Genomic DNA, 22323 nt, shown 5'->3' on the forward strand with positions numbered 1-22323 from the left:
CTATTCCCGTTCTCATTCTTTCTCTAGCTTGTCTCGTCTCTGCCATAAGGCTTTTAGCATTTCTCTTCTTCCTCTTCCAGATTACTCTCAAGCTTTTTGAGCTTTTGTCTTAAAATCTGTCATTCAGTTATAGTTATTGCTTATCTTATAATGCCCTTGCATTTTTGACTTCTCAATTAATTACTCCCTATGCTAGTGGAGCTCGCGGTTTGTCTAGACTAGCACTTTTGGATTATCCACACTTTAGACACATAATATACTCTATACATAGTATACCCTAGATATACATGTGGGTTACTTAACCACATTTCCCACCCCCGATTTTTTATATTGAAGAATTTCAAACCAACAGAAAAGGTAAAGTAGTATAATAATCACCTTTATGATATATACTCTTTACCCAGATTTACCAATTGTTAACATTTTGCCATATTTGCTTATATGTATACTTGGGTTTTGGTTTTTGTTTGTTTTTTCTAAACGAGTTGATAGTTGCAAATATGACACTTTAACTCCCCTACATGCTTCAAAATGTATCCTCTAAGAATAAGGACATTTTCCTATGTAATGTTTAATACAATTATCACATGCATGAAATTTAACATTTAGTAACACCTGATATTCAGCAATATGTATTTCCATTTCCCCAAAATATTCTTTCTTTCTTTTTTTTTTTTTTTTTTTTTTCCAATTCCAGACTGGTATCCTAGAAGGAATCACAAGAATTTGGTTGTTACCTCTTTAGCCTTCTCTAAAATAATCTCCCTAACTTGTCATGACCTTTATGGTACTTCCTTGATTTGTATGATTATTTCCCCATGATTAGATTCAGGTTAAACTTTTTGGCAAGAAAACTACATAGGTGATGTTATTATATGCTTCTCATTGCATTCAGAGGCACATGGTATCAGTTTATCTGATTATTGGTGATGTTAGCTTTGATGCCTTGGTGTCTTAACAAATCTCTCCATTGTAAAATAGCTTTTAACAAGTGATATATTTGATTTCTAACTCACTATATGCAAATTTAACAGCTGAAATATAATTAGGGTGAGATTATTTGCTACATAGTAAAAGTGTTACAAAGGAATTTATTAAAAGACAGTTCCTCTTGCATACTTAAAATAAATGTGTCATATCTGTTGCTTGAATGAATACACTTATATTCTCAATGTATATTACGCTATAAATACAAAATTAGATGTCATAGTTTCCAGCAGTGCCTAGGTTTTATTAGTATCACTTCTCATTTTATCATTCACATAATTGATATTTTCTTTTCTCAGGATTGATTTACCTAATTTAAATCCTCAGATTATTCAAAAGAGATGAACTGTAAAACAAGTCAAACCTTTCTCTTTTCGGTTGGAAAAGTCAATTTAATTAAGAGTAAATATTATCTTTGCACTGTATCTGTAACCCAAAATTTAAGCAAAATGAAAGAAATGAAGTAGTAATTATCTGCGTAAGAGTGGGATCAGCCACCCAATTTTAACAGCGTCTTCAGTTGGATTCAAAATGCATGCTTATACTATATTACCTACAGAAACCATCCTTCCTGGAGCTATACTGTCCATCCAGCCACACCAGTAGTTTCATGGTATTTCTTCCCCACTGAAGTACCACTTTTACTATGAATCTCACTTTCTTCCCCACAGCAATTGATACATAAATGGCATTTGTTTTTTTCTACTTCCTGTAGTTGAAGAATAAAATCTCAGTTTTTGTAGTGTCATTTGTGGTTGTATTGCTTTTTTCCTGAAAAATATATTGTATATATTGTTTTGGGAGTGTCGCACATTACATATTTTACTCCATTCATTTCTTAGGCTTTGGGGTGAGCCTGTTAATCTTCGTGAACAACATGATGCTTTAGAATTTTTTAATTCATTGGTGGATAGTTTAGATGAAGCTTTGAAAGCCTTAGGACACCCAGCTATGCTAAGTAAAGTTTTAGGAGGTTCCTTTGCTGATCAGAAGATTTGCCAAGGCTGCCCACATAGGTAAGTGCTAATTTCATACTTAAAGTGTATGTTGTACTGTTTATTTTTACTATTAGTTATGTACAAAAGTGAAGTACGCTACCGATTACTAAATACCTGAGGCTGGATGAATTACATATTGCGCTATACCTTACTACTGTGGGGGGGTTTTGTTTGTTTTCTCATTTTATTACAATGAAGTTTAAGAGTACAGAAAAGTCTCATGAACTTTATGGGTCTGTTTGTTTTTGTCAAATAATATTTGGTTCCTTTAACTCCACCTAAGCTCTTACTATTTCATACTCTTACGTGTTCTTATGTATGATCATGCCTAAGAAAATAAAATGGCATTTTGCATAGCTACAGGTATTACTTATGAACTTGCCCTTTATCTTAGAATTAAAATAGTTACAATATTGTAAATATGTTAAGTTTAGAAGATAACAGGCATGGAGCACTATTTCCTATACAAATGAAATACTGACTTTGAAAATAGCATTGATTACTGTCATTGTCTTTAAGGTATGTTTCCCACACAAAATCTTTATAGCAAAAGTTGACTAAACAAATTGGGTTTTGGTTTTTTTTGGTTTTTGGTTTTCTTAAAGGGGAAGTTGATTAAGGGCTCTTATTGAAAATAGTTAAATAGCTATTAAAGTTCATTACTGATAGATACACGTTTATGCCTATTGTATGGAAGTTTTACTTTGGAACTTCTCTTGTATGTTGTCAATTAATGTTGGTTTGAAATCCCTTCTCACCAGACAATCATGGTAGGATAGTATTTTCTGCAAGTCTAAACAGCATTATATACAGTCATAGGTTGTGTGTGTATGTGCTTTATTTTTGAACACAGGGAAAATGATTGAGGGAGTGCTAATACTATATGTAAATGCTAAACTACTCATTCTGGATAAGGCCATAAAATTGTTTGCATAGACTGGGCAACTTTTTTTTTTTAATGTCTTCATTGGAGTGTATAATTGCTTTACAATGGTGTGTTAGTTTCTGCTGTATAACAAAGTAAATCAGCTATACGTATACATATATCCCCATATCCCCTCCCTCTTGCGTCTCCCTCCCACCCTCCCTATCCCACCCCCCTAGGTGGTCACAAAGCACCGAGCTGATCTCCCTGTGCTATGCGGCTGCTTCCCACTAGCTGTCTATTTTACGTTTGGTAGTGCATATATGTCCATGCCACTCTCGCTTCGTCCCAGCTTACCCTTCCCCCTCCCCGTGTCCTCAAGTCCATTCTGTATGCTGGAAGGTTACATAAAGGGTCCTGAGACAATCTGTTTTAGGGTATTTATTTATCAAGAGCAGGGGTTAACAAACTATGGACCATAGGTCAAATCCAGCCCTGCATCTGTTTTTGTAAAGTTTTATTGGAACATACCCACTCCTTTACTTACTGTCTGACTGCTTTCACTATAACAACAGAGTTGAGTAGTTGCCGTAGGGACCTCATGGCCCCAAAAAGCCTGTAATATTTACTCTCTGGCCTTTTACAGAAAAACTTTGCTGACTTCTCAGCTTCAAATGTCGTAGTTTTTAACTGGAATCATAAAATCTAATTTCTCTTTTCTCTTCTATGGGCTGTTCCCCAGTTATAGTAACAGTTTGCTTAATACTTCATATTCCATTCATGTCACTTATAAATGCCTTTATTTGTGTACCTTTTTCCCCTAACTAAATTGAAAAGCCCTAAATATGAGGGACTGTCTTAAACATTGACTATCCCACAGGGCTTTAAACATGGTAGGCACTCAGTGTATTTGTTGAGTGAATGAATTTAATGGTTGAGAATGAATTCCTCACATCCCATGTTCTAAATGCATGAATATGTCTCACCAGAAATCTGAAAATTCCTTTGGTAGAAAATTGCCACAAGGTGGGATTGTGGCTCCTATTCAGATTGCTTATCCCGTATTCATTTGTGTGTTTAAACTTGTGCTTTAGTAAGGTTTCCATTACAGAAGAGGAGAAACATTTAAAAATTCAGCTCATTAATAGATCTAAACAGATGATGGTGGAAGCAGCATGGTAAGACTATAAAGAGATTGAGCTGTGAAACCAGACAGACCTAGCTTGAAAACACCATTTCACCTAGTAATCTTGACCAAATTCACATTCTGAATCCCACTTCCCTCATTTCTGACGTGGAGATGGTGATAGAGAAATATTTGTCATGAAGACAAAGCACCTGTTATATGTAGTGTGTAAACAACCTAATGTATGCCCAGCAGAGGATAAGTGACCCATAAATGGTAACTCATTTATTGGTAACATTTTATGACTTAATGGGTTTTGTGTTATGTTATAAAAATTGCAAAAGTAGTTTTCATTGAGTCCATAACTAAATAAGATGTTTAGAAAACTAAGGAATAAATTCTCTGATCATTTCTTAAATAATATCTTTAGATACGAGTGTGAAGAATCTTTTACGACTTTGAATGTAGACATTAGAAATCACCAAAATCTTCTTGATTCTTTGGAACAGTATGTCAAAGGAGATTTATTAGAAGGTGCAAATGCTTATCATTGTGAAAAATGCAATAAAAAGGTATGAATTGCCCAGTTTTGTTTAAAATAATTATGATTACATTTAATGGGTTTGGAAGAATGGTTGTTTTTGTTTGTTCTCAAAATTCACCCTCTTTATTCCCTACCCTGCTTTGTTATAGTGGTAACAGAGAGGTAGTTAAGATAACTGACTTAAAGGTCTGTCAGGTAAAGATGATTGAGAGAAAGGTTTGTCAGGTAAAGGCAATTGAGAGAAAATAGTGCCAGAAGGGCTAGGGAAAACAGGTAAAGATAAGAGTGAATCACTTTAGAGGTCATAGTAGCTTAATATCAGTCTCTTGTCTGAGTTACACAGGCACTTTTCATCCATATTCAACCAACCTGCTCTTGAACTCCTCGAAGCTACAGAGCTCATAGAGGAAAACACTTCTCCTCTCATGTCCAGAGTTGCTACCCAAGACCAAGAAGTTTGCTGAAGCCAAACCGTTAATTACTTTAGCCACAAAAGATTTCTTCTACCACCTGTGTTTTTTAAACCACTTGGATCAGATTTTTAGACTCACTTGATTGGTTTTTGCCTGTGGGCATTTAACAGTTCTTTAGGAGAGACAATTTACGCATACATATGGTAAATAATGTGTATCTTTCTGGGCTCCCAAGCCCTCTCACCTGTAAGTCACCTGTATTGTTTTGACGTTACATACCACTTAGAGAGGTGTTAAAATCTAGAGGTTGAGATCATGAGCTGTAAAGCCATACTCCCTGCCGCTCACAGCTCTAAGACTTGAGGCAAGTTATCTCTTACTACTCCTAATTCTCATCCTTAAGTTTCAGGGTTGGGAGCGTTGGGAGGATTAAACATGTTACTACTTGGACAGCACTTAGCATCATATAACTTGGTACCTAATTGCCCAATAAATATTAGCTGCTACTATTATATTTCTGTAGTTTGCTCACAGCAAACTTCATTAAAATAACAGTAAATATCAAACAAGTAATAATGGTTAGATAGCACTTCCAATATAGAAATCAGACAGCGAATAATGTCTATATCACTAATTTTTGCAAGTTGTAGCAAAAGGCATCAGCTACTTCGTATTAGTTTTAGTGAACATTTTAAAAATATCAACTGACAGAAATGCTCTGATTATGTTCATTATCATGTATTTGTTTATACTTAAAATTTCAGATTAATCCTGAGAATTTAATAGTAGTTTTAAATTTTGTGGGTTTTTTGCAGTGGATTGTAAGAGAACATGCTCTGTTCATTTTAGGTTGATACTGTAAAGCGCTTGCTTATTAAAAAATTACCTCCTGTTCTCGCTATCCAACTAAAACGATTCGACTATGACTGGGAAAGAGAATGTGCAATCAAGTTTAATGATTATTTTGAATTTCCTCGCGAACTGGACATGGAACCTTACACAGTTGCCGGTGTTGCAAAGCTGGAAGGAGATAACGTAAACCCAGAGAGTCAGTTGATACAACAGAATGAGCAGTCTGACAGTGAGCCAGCAGGAAGCACGAAATACAGACTTGTGGGGGTGCTTGTACACAGTGGTCAGGCGAGCGGGGGACATTACTACTCTTACATCATTCAAAGGAACGGAGGAGATGGCGAGAGAAATCGCTGGTATAAATTTGATGATGGAGATGTAACTGAATGTAAAATGGATGACGATGAAGAAATGAAAAACCAGTGTTTTGGTGGAGAGTACATGGGAGAAGTATTTGATCACATGATGAAGCGCATGTCATACAGGCGCCAGAAAAGGTGGTGGAATGCTTATATACTTTTTTATGAACGATTGGACACAATAGACCAAGGTGATGAGTTGATAAGGTATATATCAGAGCTTGCTATCACCACAAGACCACATCAGATCATTATGCCATCAGCCATTGAGAGAAGTGTGCGGAAACAGAATGTCCAGTTCATGCATAACCGAATGCAGTACAGTATGGAATATTTTCAGTTTATGAAAAAACTGCTTACGTGTAATGGTGTTTACTTAAATCCTCCTCCAGGTAAGTATCAAGAATTTAGCTTCTTAGTAAGAAAGCATACCTCTTCTTTTACTTGCAGGGTTTCTTAGCAGGCATCAACATGTTTGTTTTCTTTCTTTTTGGTTGTTCTAAAGTCATGTTTCAGATGACTGTTACCTTTGAGTGGTATATATTGTCTTGCCATTTAGAGACAGAGGAGCTTTTGTTTGCTACAACAGTTTGGTTTTTTTACTCAAGCATTAGTTGAAGGGTGCTTTACTGAACTACTAAGAATTATTTCATAAGTAGCCCAGGGGTTTTAACATAGTACTTGGAAAATTGTTGATAATGCAGATTTGTTTTTTGAAAATGAAAATGGAGTTTGAGCACAGAAATTTGTTTGACTATTTTTTAATCTACATTTTATTTTTAGGGCAAGATCACCTGTTGCCTGAAGCAGAAGAAATCACTATGATTAGTATTCAACTTGCCGCTAGGTTCCTCTTTACCACAGGATTTCACACCAAGAAAGTAGTCCGTGGCTCTGCCAGTGATTGGTATCATTGCTTTGAATTTTCATTCCTATTATTACTGGCATTTAGTTTGGTTCTTTAATATACTGCTTTATTTTTTCCAAGACATGATAATCTCATTTCATATTTGGAATGCAGAATTTAAAAAATCTTGGTAGTGATAGTGAGAGAAATCATATTTAAATAATTACTGAGTGGTGGGATGAATTGGGAGATTGGGATTGACATATATACATTAATATGTATAAAATAGATAACTAATAAGAACCTGTATAAAAAATAAATTTAAAAAATAATTACTGAGATTAAATACCACCTTTTATTATTCAGAAGTTGGCTTCTGCTTCTGTTACCTTGTATCATATCTTTGACATCTCTGTACAAAACATTACAGGATGATACTTAAAAGTCTAAGCTATCTAATCACAAAAGTATTAACATTTTAGCTTCCCTAGATTAAATTCAGCCATAGATTAAAAAGGTAGAAACTTAAAATGAGTTTAAGTTTCTAATTGTATAAATTTAGAGGCCATTATAATACCTCGATTTAACAATATTTACTTACTATTCTAGTAGTAAGATGTTAAGGGAATGGGGATTATTGTTTTGTCATTGAACCTAGGAAGAGTTTGGTCATGGATTTGTAGAGGACTGTATAAGTTTTCATCTATTTATTTTGTCACTCTGTGAGAATAGACCAAGTCATAGTATTTATCTTTTTAATATTAGTACTAGAAGCTACCATTGCTGGTTCTCTCCCTCCAGTAGTAAAAGAAGTTCTTTGATTTTTTTTTTTTTTTGGTTTGGTTCCTAGAGACCCATCACTATACTATAGGAAACATGTTACTGAATCGATATTCATAGATTTTTGTTTGGTTTTGTCTTAGGTATGATGCATTATGTATTCTCCTTCGTCACAGCAAGAATGTACGTTTTTGGTTTGCTCACAATGTCCTTTTTAACGTTTCAAATCGCTTCTCTGAATACCTTCTGGAGTGCCCTAGTGCAGAAGTGAGAGGTGCATTTGCAAAACTTATAGTTTTTATTGCACATTTTTCCTTGCAAGATGGGCCATGTCCTTCACCTTTTGCATCTCCAGGACCTTCTAGTCAGGTAATTGCCCAGTTAACAGAAATAAGTTCTGTTTCCTGGAAGTTGAAGTCACAAATATATGTGCATCTGTTTGATATATTTACCTAACAAACGTGCATGAGCACGTAATAACCAGATAGTCCGATAACTCAATGTTTATATGAGTTCCATTAAAAGTACTTCCCAGCAGTGAATAGTGACTATTGGCTCTTTAAAACATAGTGGAATTTTCTGTTAATTCAGTTACATTCAGTGGCTTAGTTATACACTTAACTGTTACATAAATTGTATATAAATTTAAATGGACTTCCATTTGTTAAAGCTTAGAACAGTATGAAGCCTCTATAATGAAATCTACATTGGATCTTCATCCCCTTTCCTAAAAAGCAACCCTTTTTAATCATTTCTTGTGTGATCAGTCCTTCCAGAAATTTCTGCCTATATTTAAAATGTATATGTGCATGTCCAGTTTTCATGCAAAGAGAATTATATCGTACCTGCACCTTGTTGCTGAAAAACAACCAATGTTTTATCCTTTACAGGCTTATGACAACTTAAGCCTGAGTGATCACTTACTAAGAGCAGTACTAAATCTACTGAGAAGAGAAGTTTCAGAGCATGGGCGTCATTTACAGCAGTATTTCAACCTGTTTGTAATGTATGCCAATTTAGGTAAGAATTTAAGTTTTCATAATTCTCTTTTAATGTATTAAGTAATGAGGTCATGTAAGTCACATGATGAAATATAACCTGGTCTAAAATAGAAACAGTGTTCCATAAAACCTATTGTGAATTTTATTTGAAACTTTTTTTTTTTACACTGCACTTTTCACCTTGTACTTTATCATTATTTATGCATGTGTCTTATCTCTGCACCAGACACAGGTCAAAATCTGTATCTTAATCATATTTTTATCTCCTAAAGTAGTGGTGCTAGACCTTTTTTTTTCTTAAATACTGATGCCTAGGCCCCATCCCAAACCAACTGAATAAGAATTCTCAGAGCTAACACAAGGAATCCACATTTTCAAAAGGTCCCAGATGGATGTGTAATACTCACCAAGTTTGGGTAAAGGACTTAGTCTGTACGTAAGTTTTTGTTGACGTAAACTAAATTAAAATCGGGGATAATATAAGTATTCACTTAAATTACCTGTTATTTATGTTAAGTTCTAAACCCAAACATCCCTGTCATTCCAGGTTTTTTGTGCATGAACTTACCAATCGCCAGTTGATCCATGGCCCTTTTAACATAAGCAACATTCTACTTTGCGTTTGTCGTCTTTTCCCTTACCTTCCCATACTGGAGATGCTTGCATATTTGTAGTTGAAAAGAATATTTACGCAAACAAGCATAAGGGGAATCTGTATTTCACACTTAGAAATGCCAAATCTTAGGTATTTATAAAAATCTCACTCTGTTCAACTCCCTTTTTAGGTATTCCCTGTTCAGAAAACATGGATCGTTGGTCCATAATCTAATCTAATTAAAATTTCCCTGCTAAAAGCAAATATGGGTCTATAAACTTTAATACGAAATCCTTAGGACCAGATAGATATGCTTTGTGGTTCAGACTGTTTGGTTTTAAGAAAGGTAAAATAGCCCATATGCCCTGAATTACATAACATCCCTAGAGCAGGGTCTGAAACAGCACTTTGTAATCATACACGTAAATATTCACACTGAGAGGGGATGATTGAAGACTGTGCATAGCCTCTTGTCAGTTCAGGCCAGATTTTCACAGCAAGTTTATGAATGAACTTTGTTTATATTGATGTTAAGAGCTGTTTGAATCTCAGGATTTCAGATAAGGGATTTGTGGATGGACCTGTACTTATTATACTACTTGGAACATGGCAATAAATAAGACACCTATTTTCTAATGGAGTATAGAAGCAAATTAAAAGGTACTTGCCATAAAATATGTTTGTGGCTATAATGGGGAAAATACAAAGTGCTATGGAAGTACATCATAGGGGGAGTGTGGGGGACTTAGTGGGGAAGATGTGGGAATTGGTCGGTTGAGTTTTTCCATCCAGAGTGAACAGCAGGTGCAGAGACTTGGAATAAACTCAGCATGGCTCATTGGAGGAAATGAAAGTTATTCAGTCTGACTAGAATTGATGTAATATGGGGATGGCAGGAGTGGTGAGCAGAATTTTCTAATTGTGCTATTCTGTCAAGCCTTGTGAGAGATTCTGGACTTTATCCTGAGAGCATTGATGAGCCATTGTAGAGTTTTGAATAGACATGGCTTCTAGAAAGATCCAGGCTGCAGTGTGGAATGGATTATTGGGGAGTAAGACCAGAGATTGTTAAAGTAATTTATAGATAGAAAGTTGTTGTGGCTTATACTGAGGAATGGCAGTGAGCGGGATACAAGTAGTCAGATTCTGGTGCTTTTTATTGGAGATAAGGACAGTAGGATTTGGTGATTGGATATTCAGGGAAGGGGAACACGGAAGAGATGTTAAGAATGATGCCCAGAATTCCAACTTGACAAACTGAGCAGGAAGTAGTGCCATGTACTGAGAGGGGAAACACAGGAGGAAGAACGTGGACAGGGAATTTGAGTCTTTGTGACACCCAAATAGAGATGTCCAGTAGAGCGGTGATCTATTTGTCTGGAAATATTTTGGAATCAGCTGAATGAAAATAGCTGCAACTTGAAGCCATTAGAGTGGGTTTGATCATCCAGGGAAGGCATATGGTGTGAGAAGATAGCCTGACGTGGGAACTTCGAGGACCATCACTTTTGAAGACAGGAAGGAGGACTCACAAATAAGAAGAAGAGGTAGAAAGAAAATAAGACAGGAACCCAAGAAAGGAAATGGTTATGGTTTGAGAACTATTCCTTAGCTTTAAACCAGAAAAGGGGGCAGAAGCCAAATAGGCATGGATTGAGGACTGGGAAGACGAGAAAGTAGAGGGAACAAGTTTAGGCGTCAAGAAGCTTGGCTGAGGAAGAAAGGCAGTTCATAAAAGAATTCTTATTTCTCAGTTTTCGTCATTCACCTAATGATGAGGATTGCAGACTAGGCAGTTCCCGAGACTCCCCAGGCCATAGAAGGTGTTTCTCTTCCTTATGCCTTGTAGGATTGGAATGTCATAGTCACCGTTTAACCATTTCAGTACTTAAATCCAGTTATACTAACTCAGTAGATTTTTGGTTCTGATTAAATAATACTCTGAATGCTAAGTAAAAGTGATCTTCTGATCATAAAAGTTGTAGAAAAATATTTTATTATGAAGCCCTTCTGTCCCAGTTCTTTCCTCTCATATAATTCTTCCCCTCTCTTCCTGCTTCTCCCTTCTTTATTGTAGGTGTGGCGGAGAAGACACAGCTTCTGAAATTGAGTGTACCTGCTACCTTTATGCTTGTGTCTTTAGATGAAGGTCCAGGTCCTCCAATCAAGTATCAGTATGCTGAATTAGGCAAATTATACTCAGTAGTGTCACAGCTAATCCGATGCTGCAATGTCTCGTCAAGAATGCAGTCTTCAATCAACGGTAAAGTCAAATACTCCATTCTTTACATTGGTTTTAAAGTACTGCTGGCCATATATAGTACCTGATTCAAAGTAATTCCAAAGATATTTAAAAATAAAATGAGAGTCTGAAAGTCCATGCTTTGGAATATTTTACAATATTTTGAGTCCTGCACCTTTTTTTCATATTTAAAGGGAATCTTTCTGTCTACTTGCTACTGAGGTTGGTACCTTGTTTATGAAGTAGTTTTAAGAATTAACTTTTATATAAAGAAAACGCCAGTGTTGGCATTTCAGTTTTATATTTTATCATCTTGATATATGTGATCATTATAATGCTTAATATTACTTTCTTTGTTGTACTCAGGAAACTTGATTTAAAATATTATTTTCATAAAATAAAAAATTCATAAGCTATTTTCTGTGGTGAAAGCTGAGTATTATTGTAGAGAAGCCGATTAGTTTTTCATTGATGACCAATCTGTATTCTAGGTAATCCTCCTCTTCCCAATCCTTTTGGTGATCCTAATTTATCACAACCTATAATGCCAATTCAGCAGAATGTGGCAGACATTTTATTTGTGAGGACAAGTTATGTGAAGAAAATCATTGAGGACTGCAGTAACTCAGAGGAAACCGTCAAATTGCTTCGTTTTTGCTGCTGGGAGAATCCTCAGTTCTCATCTACTGTCCTCAGTGAACTTCTCTGGCAGGTTAAAGGAAAATATACATTCATATGTCTCTATAATTTGATTTGTTGTTCCTTTATTTTATATTTTTATTTTTTTAATAGTTTTTTTAATATAATTGACTTTACAATTATATTAGTTTTAGGTGTGCAACATAGTGATTTGATATTTTTATACATTACACATTACAAAAGGATCACCACTGTTGCTGCTTTAAAATAAGTTCTTCACCATGTCTTACCTGTTTTTAAAGGTTGCATATTCCTATACTTATGAACTCCGGCCCTATTTGGATCTGCTTTTGCAAATCTTACTGATTGAGGACTCCTGGCAGACTCACAGGTAGATACCCTTTTTTGTTCCTTGCCCAGCTTTTAGAGTAACTGAAATTACCAGTCGGCACATATTTTTTTTTTTACCTCTTGAATATCTAATAAATGTATCTTAAACAAAACATAAGACAAGAATGAATAAAAAGGTCCCCCCTTCCTCACAGTTTTATTTCATTTTTTACTTTTTGCTCTCATTGCCCAAGCTGCATACTTAATATACTAACCTTTCTCTTTCAATTGTTGTGTTTTTTGTTTGGGGGGATTTTTTTGTAAATGTTTCAATTTCATTAATGATGCTCTAGGGCTATTTTAGGATTAGATTACGTTAGTTTTAGAATTACATGAGATAACATTTGGTTATCTAAATATAGTGCCTTCAGTAAGTACTGTCAGTTCCCATTATTCATGGTAGTTACGGTCTGAAAGTCACTGTGAACACTGAATGAGCAAATACTAAATCATTGCTCCTGGGGGAAAAACAGGATTAGGTTCTTGCCAGGCTCTGGTTACTTTTTTTTTTTTTTTTTTTTGTGGTACGCGGGCTCCGGACGCGCAGGCTCAGCGGCCATGGCTCACGGGCCCCGCCACTCCGCGGCATGTGGGATCCTCCCGGACCGGGGCACGAACCCGCGTCCCCCGCATCGGCAGGTGGACCCTCAACCACTGCGCCACCAGGGAAGCCCTGGTTACTTTTTTCTTTTTCAACCAATCAATACATAACCTTTTTTTAATGTGTGTTTCTGTTTAAAGACACCTTATTTAATATATATTGCTGACTTATTAACGTTGAATTCACAATAAATCGGGTCTGAACAAAGCTTATCTGACATATATTTTCTCTGCAAAGCACATCACAGCCTTCTTGGGCTTAGAGAACATTAGACAGCACTTCAGCACTACACTTTTTTTTTTTTTTTTTTTTTTTGTGGTACGCGGGCCTCTCACCGCTGTGGCCCCTCCCGCTGCGGAGCACAGGCTCCGGACGCGCAGGCCCAGCGGCCACGGCCCACGGGCCCAGCCGCTCCGCAGCATGCGGGATCCTCCCAGACCGGGGCACGAACCCGCGTCCCCCACATCGGCAGGCGGACCCTCAACCACTGTGCCACCAGGGAAGCCCAGCACTACACATTTGAGGCCCTTTCTAAACAGTGAGATCAACACAAAGCACAAAAATGTGAAAAGCTGTCACTGAAATAGATGGGAAAAAGGATACTTGTTTACAGTATGAGCTAAAACAAGGCCGAATATCACTTTGTTCCACTTCAGATGGGAACGTGTGTTGGGCAACTCAGATGTTTTTGCTACTCTGCATGTGACTGCAATTGCAAAGAGTTGATTTTTACCATTACAGATAAAGTTTAGCAAGTAGGCAAAACTGCAGATATGGAATCCTTGAATAAATGAGCATGAACCATAACTAGTTTTTCAGTATACGTACGTGAGGTTTAGGAGTTAGCAATTTTTTATTTATTTTTATTATTTAATTTTTAAATTTTATTTTTAATAATTATTAATTTAGGACTAAGGTTATCCAGCTTAGCTGTCCCTTAAGCTTCCTCCAGAATTCCTCTTTTTACGTAAAAGCTTAATACATTATCCTTAATCCCAAGAGCAATACAGATGATGATGAACTATGGAATTAGTTGGCAACTTTGCCGGATTTTATAACTTCCCTCCCTACATGGACAATAGTGTAAGAGTTTATGTTGGGAAACAATTGACAATCTATATAACAGACTGCCTCCTGTCTGTCAGTGTAATAATTAAAACAGAAACCTGGGACTTCCCTGACAGTCCAGTGGTTCCATTACAGGGGACAAGGGTTCAGTCCTTGGTCGGGGAACTAAGATCCCACATGCTGCACAGCATGGCCACACAAAAAATAAATGAATAAATACATTCATACATACATACCTACAAGTTTTATAACAACAAAATGCTTAAAGAGAAATTAAAATCTTGAGTCTTAGTGGGGATTGCAAATGCCAGAATTCATGAAATAATATTTTCAAATTATTCACCAGAATTACCATCATAGATTTCCAACAGTTGAATTAATATTGTAAAAATAGCATTAAAGCAGAAATCAATTTTCATTAAACACAAAATTTAGTAGTTCTAAAACTATAGCTGCTTATTTTGCATACTACCAGTACTCTTCTCAATATGATCAGAGGATCTGAAACTTAAAGAGTTGGTTGAAATGGAATCTAACTTTTCATTATTTTCTTTTGAAAATATTGTAAGCATTTATAGCTTTAAGCCAATTAGCCACATCTTAGTTCTCTTGTTTCATTAGAGCAAGTAATAATGCTAAAGGCATGTGTGCCGGATTAAACATGGGAATTTGACTTTTGTGTAATGATAAGATTGTTGTTATGAGTCCCTGGCACCAAGCTTGAAAATAATTTTCTCATAGTGGGCTTTTTAGGTCATTTAGTAAGCAGTGTGTATTTATGGAGCATCTCCCGTGGGCCTGGCACCGTTAAGCATTGGGGAACAAGGGAGGGAAAGGTAATATTGATAAAAACGGCATTTGAAAGCAGTTGATTCATTATCACTTGACAAAACTGAAGGTAAAAACAGAATATACACTGCAGTGTTTCAGATTAAATAGCAGGAAGCCTGTACATGGTTGATTGTGTGGTCTGAAATGATTAAACTTTGCAAAATTACAAAGTCATGATTTCCAAACAAAACAGATTTTATAAATGCATGTAATACAAAAAAACAAACTTGAATTTTGATTTGGAACGTTCTATTAAGTAAAATATAAGGTATACAGAAGGTTTTTTAGGTATTGTTTCTTTATTGAGATAAAATTCACTTAACATAAAATTCACTATTTTAACCATTTTAAAGCATACAATTCAGTGGCTTTTAGTACATTCACAATGTTGTGCAACCATTACCACTGTCTTATTCCAGAACATTTTCATCACTCCAAAAGGAAAATCCAAACCCAATTAAGCAGTTGCTCCCTAGTCCTCCCATCCCCCAGCCCCTGACAACCACTAATCTGCTTTCTATCTCTATGAATTTGTCAGCGCATAGGCAAAATATCCAGGACTTGCCTGGACATCTCATATGAACGGAATCATACAATGTGTTCTTTTGTATCTGGCTTCTTTCACTTGGCATAATGTTTTCACATTCATCCATGTTAGAGTACATATCTGTACTTCATTGCTTTTTATGGCTGAATAATATTCCATTGTATGGGTACATTACATTTTGTATATTCGTTCATCTGTTGGTAGATATTTGGGTTGTTTCCACCTTTTGGCTGCTGTGAATAATACTGTTGTGAACATTCATGTACAAGTTTTGTATTTCTTTTTAAGCACCTGTTTTCAATTCTCTTGGATATATAACTTAGAGTAGAATTGCAGGCAGGTGAATTTTTAAATATTTTTTGAAAATTTGTAAAATATTCATAACAAAATTTACCATTTTTAAGTGTACAATTTGGTGGAATTAAGTACATTCACAATATTGTGTTAACCATCACCACTATCCATGTCCAGAACTTTTTCATCATCCCAAACTGAAACTCTGTACCCATTATTCTTGCTTTCTCTGATTTTTGCCTATTCTCTAAATACCTCGTATAACTGGAATCATATGATATTTGTCATTTTGGATTGGTAATAAGTTGGTACTAGGAGGCCATATGACCTTGGGTTGCAAGCCTTTTAACCTGTTTTTCTTATCTGTGTTCAAGGGTTTAAGAAGAGGACTTATTGTCTAGCATTAGATTATGTAACTACATCAAAGACATTTATTGAATGGCACATAGTAGGCACTCAGTAATGTTAGCTGCTATTTGATTTTAGAAGTTTTTATTTATCTGGTTCTCTTTCAGAATTCATAATGCACTTAAAGGAATCCCAGATGACCGAGATGGGCTCTTTGACACAATCCAGCGCTCTAAGAATCACTATCAAAAAAGAGCATACCAGTGTATAAAATGTATGGTAGCTCTCTTTAGCAATTGTCCTGTTGCTTACCAGATTCTGCAGGTGAGGGTCTCTCTCCCTTTCTCTCTCTCTCTCTCTCTCTCTCGCTCTCGCTCTCGCTCTCGCTTGCTCGCTCGCTCTCTCTCTCTATATATATATATGTGTGTGTATATATATACACACACACATATAATTTTGTAGAAATCTGAATCAGAATTAAGGATTCTGTTTTAAAAGAAGAGAATTATGAGAATTTGGAGTTGTCGTTTAAAGTTACCTTTGAAAAGCATTCCAAAACCTTTTACATATATAGTTTTATTTTCTTTTGAAGGGCAATGGAGATCTTAAAAGAAAGTGGACCTGGGCAGTGGAATGGCTTGGAGATGAACTTGAAAGACGACCATACACTGGCAATCCTCAATACACTTACAACAATTGGTCTCCTCCGGTGCAAAGCAATGAAACATCAAATGGTTATTTCTTGGAGAGATCACATAGTGCTAGGATGACACTTGCAAAAGCTTGTGAACTCTGTCCAGAGGAGGTAAAAAAAGCCGCCAGTGTGCAGCAGATAGAAATGGAAGAAAGCAAAGTAATTCTTCACTTTATAGGCCAGTGTTTATGTATTAATGATAATGGTAAAAAAAATTATGTTGAAGTTTGTTTATATGTGGTCTTAATGAGGGAGCCTTCTTTTAGAGAAATATTTGTGAAATTGCCTGAATCTAGTATTTCTAAGAGAACCCAAATCAGGTTCCTTTCAGTTACTTTGTTTATCTGTAGTAAAAGAAAAGTTGTTAGTGGGTCAGTTTTTTAGATTTTAAAGATTTTATTTCAAATAGAAAAAAAATAAAACTAGAATTTGGCTACATAATTCTTTATCTTTAAATATTTAAAATCAGGAGCCAGATGACCAAGATGCCCCAGATGAGCATGAGTCGCCTCCACCTGAAGATGCCCCATTATACCCCCATTCACCTGGATCTCAGTATCAGCAGGTATATTGGGCTTGGTTCGTGTTTTTATTCCCTGGAACCAATCTTTATGCTTTATTTAAAGGATGGCTAAGTGTTTTTTTTGCGGTACGCGGGCCTCTCACTGCTGTGGCCTCTCCCGCCGTGGAGCACAGGCTCCGGACGCGCAGGCTCAGCGGCCACGGCTCATGGGCCCAGCCGCTCCGTGGTATGTGGGACCCTCCTGGACCAGGGCACGAACCACTGTGCCACCAGGGAAGCCCAAAGGATGGCTACGTTTTTTGTTGTGACTGTAAAGTAATAGAGGGATTATCTAGACTAGCTTTGGGGGCATGATCAAAAGAGGAATGGCTAGCATGGGGTCACAGTGTGGCATGTTTGAGCTTGCCCCTGTGGTGTTTTCCTGGTCAGATGTGTGCCCTTACTTGTACTAGTAGATGACGTTTGTAAAACTGTGATTATTCACGTCAATATAAAATGATAATCAATATTTAGTATAATGGATTAAGACGACATTTCCTGTTAGGCTAAGTGTGCGAGTGGATTTTGAAGGCACTAAGATATGACAGTGAAGGAAGAAGTGTTTGCTTATTACTTAGCATAACCAAGACTTCAATGACAGTAAAAATTGTTGGAAAAAAATCAGGGATTTGACAGATTTCCATGAATTTTTCTGTGAAATCAATAACTAAATAAATTTAGATGAAGAAACGTTCTAAATGAGAGCGTCTCTTTCTAAACCCCAGATGTGACTAATTCAGATCTTTTGAGGCAGTGGTCCTTAAACTTGCATAAGCATGGGAATCCCCTGGTGGGCTGTTGCAGCAGTGCTAGGCCCCACCCCAGCGTTTCTCATTCACTACATTTCCAACGAGTTCCCAACTGCTGCTGCTGCTGCTGGTCTAGGAACCATGCTTTCAGAACCATTATTTAAGCATTCTGTCTTATATTTCAGGGTCGAAATAGAAGCATGCTGACTAGAAATGTTGAATATGACTGGAAAATGCATATTCAACGTGTTAATTTTCGTAATAGAAATTCCAGAAAGTTAAAGCCTATGATCTTCTTGGCTTGACTGGTGGGAACGTACAGAAAAATGAGTTCAGGGGTTTAAAACATTAAGGACCCAAATCCACAAGGAGAAGAGTTACTTTCCTCGGCCGTGAGAAAACTCATATATTAATCATGCCTGGTTAATCCATTATTTTCAGTGTTGTTTTCTTTTCATTAACATCATCCTGTGTTCAGGGTTGTTGCTCATGCAGACCTCATATGATCATTCAATCAGATTTCTCATATGGGAGTTTCAAGGTGCTCAGAAGAGTGAGGATAGAGGTGTTCCAGCTCACAGATCCCTTTTCATGAATATTTTTTACCACGAGCAATAATGGGCTGTGTTATCCCTTATTTGTCAGACTTGAATCTAAATAATTTTTGGCACTTAAAATCACTTTGGCCAAAGAATTAAACAAACCTACACTGCTTTTATTTGGGGCTTTGGGGTTTGAATTTAGGCTACCTTTTCTCTTTCAAACCACTTTTTTTTTTTTTTTTTTTTTTTCTTTTCCATCATTAGCCCAAGTGTATTTACTCTTTTTAAGTCCTAGGAATAAAAGAAATGTTTACATTTCTACAAACTTCAGCCTGTGATCTTTAAAGTTGAAGTTTAATATATGAAAAGTTTTAACATGCAGATCTCTTCTCCCCTCCCAGAATAACCATGTGCATGGACAGCCGTATACAGGCCCAGCAGCACATCACATGAACAACCCTCAGAGAACTGGCCAACGAGCACAAGAAAATTATGAAGGCAGTGAAGAAGTATCCCCACCTCAGACGAAGGATCAGTGAAATGCACATGATTAACTGGTTCCATCAAGACTGTGCACCCAGGCCTTACAGTCCAACCTTTTTCTGTGTCTGGCTAATATTTAAAACTAGAAAAACTATTCCTAATCAACATGGAGTGGAAAGTTTATTCACTGTCTTACCTGCAGAAATTTGCTGTCAATATATAACCCGCCTGCAGTGGAAAGTGTATAGTGTTTTGTAATAAATGGCCTGATGCTAATGTGTAAATGGCAAAGGTGTATATAGTATATTAATGTTTGACTGTTAATTCTTAAGCAAGAAACTTTTTTCTTGATGAGACTCACAGATCTACAAAACCTACAAAAGTTATTTCCTTGTTATACCCATTGCACTCTGCAACCAGTGTTGCCTGCCTTAACGGCAGTTGGATCAACTCCTTTACAAAAACAAAAAAGAAACCAACAGCAACAAACCAGAGCCCATCCATTTCAACCACACCAATAGTTTCATGTTAATTCTTTGCCACTGGAGTCAGTTTTATTATGAGCAGTGAAAGGCTGGTAACCTTTAAATTATTTGGTTGATGTGGAAAACTTGGTGATGTAACATTGTTTCTAGATCTTTTTCATTGCCTTTTTATTCTGAGGTTAGGTTAATCACTTTGAAGCTATAGTTACGCTGTAACATGTAGCATGGCTTCACACCAGGTTAGTGTAGCCAATGAGGAAAAAATTACCATAATGACAGCAGTTGTCCCAGTGCGACAGCTGTATTGCTCAGAGCTTTTCCGTCTTACACCTAGAATATAAAATATAAAACAAGGAGAGAAATGTGATAAAACAGGTGGTTTTCAGTTACACATATGTTGCTTACATCTAATGTTTGATAGTTCAACCTCTGGGTGGGATAAGGAAACTTAAGTATCAGTAATGGGAATTTTAAAAGATTTAAAACAAATATGCAAAAATTTGCTATGCCAGGATGCTTGGAGCATAATAGAAGACTGTATTTGGTGTGCTTGTTCTGTTTCTTTGGTAGAGCTTATTAGGAGAACCTTTTAAAACTTTCCTTCTGCTGGATCCCAGTGAAGTGGAAGTCAGAATCCTACAATATTTGGAGTACCACTGCACCAAGATGTCTGGCTGAGCTTCTGCTCAGTCACAGTTTTACTTGAAAGCAAGAACTGTCCTAGCTCCTTTTCCATTATTCCAAAAATTTTAACATTTGAAGCAGGGTCTAATTAAAAAGGAAACTGGTTAGTTAATATAATTGAGGTATAATTTCAGAATAAGCATTTAATTAAAGATAAGGAACTCATCAGTTAATAGAGAATTGGTGACTTGAATGTGTGTAATTTTTTGGAACCTGTCTAAAAACCAAATACCCCTGCAAACAGATACAGTCCACCCTATTCTATTTAAATATTTTGCTGTTTTATTTTATAGAAATTATTTTGCTGAATTCACAAATAGAATTTGATTTAAGAAGAACTTTTTGTCCTGTGGTGTGTTTTGGTTTTTTGGTTAATTTTTTGTCTTTTTTTTGTTTGTTTTTTAAGGACTGCATATTAAAAATAATTCTGTGCATAGCATGCCTAGGCATGACACTGAATTCAGGAGTTCAGTCACATTGAATTTTTGTGCACAGAAAGATTTGACCTTTGGCCCTTTACTAAAAGACTTAGAGAAAAACAGGATTGTTGACACTGTAAAAGTTTCCTAACATAATCTTGTACTTTTTGTATGTTTTTTATATACATGTATATTTAATGAGCACAAGCTTGGTTGTATTTTTTACAATTCAGTTAATAGGCAAATGTTTTGTCAAAAAGGCTATAGTTGGAATTGAACAAAGCAGAAACAAAATTGAGAATTGTGTTATTTTGTGATTAAAAGGGGCAGGTATTTAAGATAAAGCTTTGGATATCTTATTTGCAGTACTCTGTAGTCAATCTGTGCTTCTAGGTTTTCTGTAATATTAGGAAATTTTGACACCGGATAGATCCTGTTTTTACCTTAAGTATATTACATCTGAGTTTGTTAAGTGTGAGCCAGAGTCATACACACTGTGTGCAGTTCCAGTTGGTAATTTTAATTTAGAAGTTCCTCAATTCCAAGCCTCCTTAACAATGAGCAGAATAGGCTAAATTTATTTGGACAAGTTGCTATCATTAAATATACCATCTAACCATCTGAGATGATTTTTGTGTTTCCTGGTCCTTAACAAAAGTATGTAATATACTTAATTTTAAAATGAATGACTTCCTAGACATGAAAAACCTGACATTTTAAAAGGCTGTGAATTTTTCTCCTTGGAGGGAGATCCCACTTTCCGTTGCTTTGAATTTACAAGTCCCCTAGTGCCAGGTGAGGGCTTGTGAATCCTTTCCCCCTCCATTTGAGGAAGAATGGTCTGTGTTGTGACCAGGATCTAGGAGAGGTGAATGGAGAGTGTTATTTTTGTTTGTTTGTGCAAATTATTTTCTATATTTAACTCTTAAGCAAGCATTAATGTATAACTGAAAATTTTAAGATGCATGTTATTGTAAGAGCAACATAGTGGTGGGTTTTGAGGTCTTTTTCTGAACATAAATGGCACATTTTAAACTTCCAAGTCTTCAAAGTGCCTAAAGATTATTTAATTCTCCCTCAGCTGATTTCTTGAGCCATATATATATTTCCTACTTTACATGTTTGTTGCGGAATCACTAGTCTTCCTTTCAAAGAAGTACCCCCGGAATTCTAAATGGCATGATTACTTTATAGAAGACAGTAGAATCTGTTAAAAAGACTGAAGATATTTTCATTGTTAATCTGTGTGAACAAGGGCTTTGCCCTATTGGATCTAAGTATTTCAGTGCACAACTTGGTAAGAACCATATTGCTGCTGTTTCTAAGCCCTCCACCAACCAAATTTTCATGTTCAGCATTGTAGAGGCAGAAATAAGAA

General features: G+C 36.1%; 1 protein-coding gene across 2 annotated transcripts in view; it reads left to right on the forward strand.

Annotated features, from left to right (window-relative positions):
• USP9X (ubiquitin specific peptidase 9 X-linked) overlaps positions 1-21984 on the forward strand; it is a 124507-nt gene extending 102523 nt beyond the window's left edge. For both annotated transcript variants that reach the window (XM_029240274.1, XM_029240275.1), the window contains exons 33-45: positions 1830-2003; positions 4407-4548; positions 5783-6536; positions 6928-7051; positions 7915-8140; positions 8662-8791; positions 11445-11630; positions 12101-12321; positions 12551-12639; positions 16495-16651; positions 16920-17132; positions 17491-17586; positions 19276-21984. In XM_029240274.1, coding sequence (XP_029096107.1) covers positions 1830-2003; positions 4407-4548; positions 5783-6536; positions 6928-7051; positions 7915-8140; positions 8662-8791; positions 11445-11630; positions 12101-12321; positions 12551-12639; positions 16495-16651; positions 16920-17132; positions 17491-17586; positions 19276-19413 — 2650 coding nt within the window. In that variant the 3' untranslated portion in view covers positions 19414-21984. The remainder of the gene's footprint in view (positions 1-1829; positions 2004-4406; positions 4549-5782; positions 6537-6927; positions 7052-7914; positions 8141-8661; positions 8792-11444; positions 11631-12100; positions 12322-12550; positions 12640-16494; positions 16652-16919; positions 17133-17490; positions 17587-19275) is intronic.
• Positions 21985-22323: the final 339 nt, after the last annotated feature.

Source organism: Monodon monoceros, unplaced genomic scaffold, assembly GCF_005190385.1.
Source record: "Monodon monoceros isolate NGI ecotype Baffin Bay Population unplaced genomic scaffold, NGI_Narwhal_1 Super_Scaffold_22, whole genome shotgun sequence".
Lineage (NCBI taxonomy): Eukaryota > Metazoa > Chordata > Mammalia > Artiodactyla > Monodontidae > Monodon > Monodon monoceros.